General features: G+C 48.2%; 1 protein-coding gene across 1 annotated transcript in view; it reads left to right on the forward strand.

The window, feature by feature from the left end:
• GLP2R (glucagon like peptide 2 receptor) overlaps positions 1–5,597 on the forward strand; it is a 183,244-nt gene that overhangs the window by 43,818 nt on the left and 133,829 nt on the right. The window contains exon 2 of the mRNA XM_025210754.1: positions 3,174–3,267. Within this exon, the coding sequence (XP_025066539.1) occupies positions 3,174–3,267 (94 nt within the window). The remainder of the gene's footprint in view (positions 1–3,173; positions 3,268–5,597) is intronic.

Raw genomic sequence — 5,597 nt, forward strand, 5'->3', positions numbered from 1 at the left:
GGGGGTTACAAGAAATAATGGCCACAAGCTAGCAGAGAGCAGATTTACCTAGACATTAGGAGGAACTTGTTCACAGTTAGAGTGGCCAAGGTCTGGAACGGGCTCCCAAGGGAGGTGGTGCTCTCCCCTACCCTGGGGGTCTTCAAGAGGAGGTTAGATAAGCATCTAGCTGGGGTCATCTGAACCCAGCACTCTTCCCTGCCTATGCAGGGGGTCGGACTCAATGATCTATTGAGGTCCCTTCCGACCCTAGCACCTATGAATCTATGAATCCTGAGGGACAGCCAGCACAGGTTTGTTGTGGGTAGGTCTTGCCTGACTAATCTCATTTCTTTCTATGACCAGATGACATATCACCTGGACAAGGGAGAAGAGATTGACATCATATATCTGGACTTTAAAAAAGCCTTTGATCTGGAGTCCCATGATCTTCTCATGGAAAAATTGGCCAACTGCGGCCTCATCTACATCAGAATCCGATGGCTGGGGAATTAGCTTCAAGGTTGGACCCAGAGAGTGGTAGTTGACAGAAGTGAATCATCATGGCACTCCATGACCAGAGGTGTCCCCTAAGGCTCCATCCTTGGACCTGTACTCTTTAATGACATTATTAACGATGTGGACGCTGGTGTCAGAGGTGGACTGGCCAAGTTTGCCAATGACTCTACATCAGAATCCGATGGCTGGGGAATTAGCTTCAAGGTTGGACCCAGAGAGTGGTAGTTGACAGAAGTGAATCATCATGGCACTCCATGACCAGAGGTGTCCCCTAAGGCTCCATCCTTGGACCTGTACTCTTTAATGACATTATTAACGATGTGGACGCTGGTGTCAGAGGTGGACTGGCCAAGTTTGCCAATGACACCAAACTTTGGGGTAGAGCGTCTTCACCTGAGGATAGGCTGGTGATCCATGCTGACCTTGATAGACTTAGAAACTGAGCAGATAAAAACCTGATGGCATTCAATATGGTAAAATGTAAGGTACTCCACCTCAGGGAAAAAAATCCCACATCACGCTTATAGGTTTGGCAGTGCTACGCTCACTAGCACCATGGCTGAAAGGGACTTGGGGGTCATGATTGACCACAAGATGAACATGATCCACCAATGCAAAGTGAACAAAACTCATCCATAGATGCTTCTCAAGCAAATCTAAGGATGTCATCCTTCCGTTGTACTCAGCCTTGGTGAGGCCGCAGCTGGAGTACTGCATCCAATTCTGGGCTCCACAATTCAAGAAGGATGTGGAAAATCTTGAGAGAGTCCAGAGGAGAGCCACGTGCATGATCAGAGGGCAAGAGAACAGGCCTTATGAAGAGAGGCTGAGAGCCATGGAACTCTTCAGGCTGGAAAAGCACAGGCTTAGGGTGACTTGGTGGCAGCCTATAAGTGGTGTGCATCAGGATCTGGGAGAATGTCTGTTCACTAGAGCGTCCCAAGGGATCACAAGGTCCAATGGTCACAAACTCCTCCATGACCATTTTAGGCGGGACATAAGGAAAAACATAGGCGACTAGTGCCATCTTAGTCAGGGGGGGCACATGCCCCCCCAGGGACCAGTCAGTGTGTGGGGGGGGGGGTCCCCTGCAGCTGAGCACACTGATCAGGTGTGGGGTACCCCCGCAGCCAATTGCAAGATGACCGATCGCTGTGGCTGCTTTCAGAAGTGGCTGCGGCCACTTCCAGAAGTGGCTGCAGCCAGTTCTGGGAGTGCCAAGGTGCTCCCCCTCCCTGGGCACCGCTTGCAGGGGTGGGGGGCACTGACACTCTCACCTGCCCACCCTGCCCATTGCCTAAGTGGCGAGCGCAGCTGGCCAGGAGGTGCACCAGCTGGTCACCCCTGTGCACCCCCTACTTGTCGCCACTGAGGAAAAACTTCTTTAGTGTTTGAGCCCCCAAGACTGGAATAGACTTCCTCCAGAGGTGGTGCAAGCACCTACTCTGGACTCTTTTAAGAAATGTTTGGATGCTTATTTTGCTGGGATCCTATGATCCCAGCTGACTTCCTGCCCCTGGGGCAGGGGGCTGGACTTGATGATGTTCCGAGGTCCCTTCCAGCCCTAATGTCTATGAAATCTGTGAGGCTCCCAAAAGCACGTTGCACAGCCATTCTGTAGCTGCTGAGCTGGTTATTAAACAGTTCCTTTTGGGCATCCAGGCAACCAATGAAGGCTTCATTAGCCAGGAAAGCAGTGGGTAGGTGGATTCGCTAGTAAGTAGGAAAGTACATTCACCCCCTCCACCTCAGTGTCAGACATGCCAAAGACAAACTCTCTCTTTTTCATCAATTCACAGAGAAGGGAGGTCCCAAATATCCTGGTGTTATGCGCCCTGCCCAACCAGCCAGCAGTTACATGTGTGGTCCACAACTGCCTGAAGCAAAACTAGGAACCCTCCCTCAAACCTGGTTGCTAGGATAGATGTTTTTTTCTTTTCCCTTAATCTCAGCAGTACACCCAACATGGCCACAAGCCACCACCACCATACCCCCACTGACCATGCCCACGAGATTCTTACCAGCCTTCCCAAGATGGAAGCATTCTGGAAAGCTCCCTTTTATGGTACAAGGGGGTTACACATACACCCCATTTAAAGCTTGGTTTAAAATACACTGATGACAGCGTTGCTTTACTGCCTGCAGGAGTATGGCTGAGGTTTGGAACAGGACATCTATTTCCTTGTGTAACTGTCTGAGCCCAACACACCTGGGAGGGGCCCAGGGCTTTGGAGATGAATACGTGAAACTGGAAATGAAACTGCTAGTTTTTCAAGTACCTTGCTTGAAACAAGCACATTATTGTTAAGGTCAGATTGACCTTATTGCCAGCTATGTGAAAAAATGCTAGGACTCACAATGATTCCTACAAGGCAGATCTGCTGAGACAATATATTCATAGTGCCTGATTCCAGATAACTAAAACCTTCTTGGTTTGTTTTCACATGCAGCATGGGGAGGAATACAAATGGATAAATATTGTGGCTTGGAAAGAGAAAATAATGGTGCAACAATATTTTCTTGGCCAGTTAAAAAGTGACAATTCTCAAAATTTCATCAGTAATGTTAAATACTTCAATTGAGGTTAAATTATTTCATTTATTAAAGCAACAGAAAAATAAACTTAGAAGAATACAAATTTCAAACTCCGTTTTTTCATTTTTTTTTATGTGCAGGTCATAGCCTCTGTGCTGCTGAAAACAACAACTAACTGGTTTAACTATAAAAAAGAATGCTTGAAAATGTTACAAGAAACGACAGTAGAAACTGGTAAGAAATCTACCACTATGGGACAACATGTCTGAGTAACCATAGTAATTATGTGAATAGAAATTGGTTAAGCCATTTTGCATGGCTTCTAGTTCAACTCTTAGATTTTTCGATTCCAAGGGTATAGACAGGCATAACACTTGAACTGTTCAAAGAATGTAACTCAGTGCATCTATACGAAACGCTTTACTGTGCAGCAGAATAATAAAGTATCACCATCTACACATGCACTGCTATTAGGGTGCATGAAACTAATTAACTTTGCAGCCCAGTAGTCTTGTAAAATACAAGTACCACCCTGCTGCTGAGTTCTTCTGTGTGCAGCAGCGTACATGTAGATGCTGCCCTGTCTGGCTTGGGGACAGGGTGCTTCAGCGCTGTGCTGAAGCACACTGCACTCTGGCCAGGTGCACAGTGGCACATAGAAATGGGGGAGAAGCCAGCCTAGGGCTGCTTCCCCATCTCTGTGCAATGTGGAGCTCCTGCTCTGAGGCAGCCTGTACCTCAGCTAGCTGTGGAGAAGCATGTGGAGATGGGAGAGTAGCCAGCTCAGGGCTGGCTACTTCCCCGTATCAAAGCATACTGCACCCCAGTGCAGGGGCTCCACAGCCCTCAGAGATGGGGGAGCAGCCCTGGGTTGGCTGCTCCTCTGTTTCCATGTGCCACTCCCTGACTGGCTGTGGCTCAGGGTTCCTCAGCGCGGGGGCTGCCTGCTAGCTAGCCTCACAGCGAGGCACCCTGTGCCCCCACCAGCCCCACCTGTAGCACATGGGCCCAGTTGGAGCAGCCCTGGGCTTGCAGGCTGACTCCCTGGGTCCTCTGCCAGCCTGGACTGCTCCTACAGGGCTCCATGTGGTGCACACAAATAAATTGCGGAGCACTTTGCTCTGGAATGTTTTGCTCCTGGGTGCAAATTCAAACAGTGTGCCTGGGAGCATAAAACTGTGGAGCATTAAGCTCCTCAGTTTATTGGTCTGCATTAACTGCATGTTTAGATACACACATCAATCGGAAACCACTTCCAAATTGTCTTGGGTCTGAGATGTCCATGCATACAATACTAGGGTTTCTAAGTAGAACCATCATTTTTTAGGCATTGTAGCACCATCATACTGCTGCTGGGAATCGGTAGTGATCACCCTGCCCAATTGCAATTTTCTGCTGCTTTTTCTCGCTAACATTGAGTATAGTGAAGATCTGTTCCTGCACTTCACCAAAATCTGTGTGGTGGTGCCCTGACTGGGAATGCTTAGGTGTGTGTGTAGGGTGGGAGTCCTGCCTTGACCCCTGCTTCTAGGTTCCCAGGAGCTGTCTTCTTAGGAGTTGCCAGAAGTTTTTCAGCATTTAAAAAACACTTTCCACCAAGGCACTCATCAATTTACTTCAATTCCTGGAAAATGACCAGGGTTTGGTGCATCCCAGGATGATTTGGGAGTGGATGAGTGGCCGTGTGGAGGGTGAGGGGAGTGGCACTGCCTCAACCCCTACTTCTGTGTGTGCCTGGGAGTTGGGGGCTCCAGGTGGAATCTCTCCACAGCTTTTAAAGAGCTGTCCAGTTTGCTTCCATTGGTGGCAGTAAACTCCAAATAAGTCTGTGATGCATCTCAGGGCTGGCTGGGGGCTTGCCACCAATGGAAGGAAATTAACTCGATCTGTAAAAAGCAGAAGAGAGAAGCCTCCAGCAAGGGACAGTGCAATGGCAATCAAGGCCAGTCATTAGAGGTTGGGACAGTAGAGTCACGGCTTCATACCAGAGCAGAAAGTTGCTATGTGAGGGTGGGGAGGCAAGGAGCAGAACAGTGTGGGATGCTTGGAGGATGAACCAAGATGTTAGTCACAGAAGGCTTGGGGTCCACACACAAAACTGAACCATGTCACAGAGAACTGGTTCAAAATAATACTTCATTATCTAGGTACACTTTTGAAATGATTCAGGAGGTTTGTATATCTGGATGCTTGAGGGTTAAACTGCTTTGAAACTGGTTTGGAAGCATGGAAATTACTTTTATTGGTCATATATAAAAACACTTCTCCTGCTGCCAGATGAGTTATAAGCAATTTGACTTAGGCTGTACAGTTCCATTTTGCAAGCAGACCAGAGAACTGACCAGAGACATATATTATTCACACACATATGCTTTTAATAGGCCTGGGGCATGAATATTTCCAGCTTGTTCCCATGTACAGTCCGCAGGCTTGTGTCCCTCCCAATCAATAAGGTACCAGAGTTTCCTGCTTCATTTTGCATCTAAAATCTTGCAGACCAGGTACTCGTTCTGCCCCTGGACTTGCACATTGGGTAGTGACATTGGGTCTGGTATGGGAAAGAG

This window comes from Alligator sinensis, unplaced genomic scaffold (genome assembly GCF_000455745.1).
Source record: "Alligator sinensis unplaced genomic scaffold, ASM45574v1 scaffold1023_1, whole genome shotgun sequence".
NCBI classification, from domain to species: domain Eukaryota; kingdom Metazoa; phylum Chordata; order Crocodylia; family Alligatoridae; genus Alligator; species Alligator sinensis.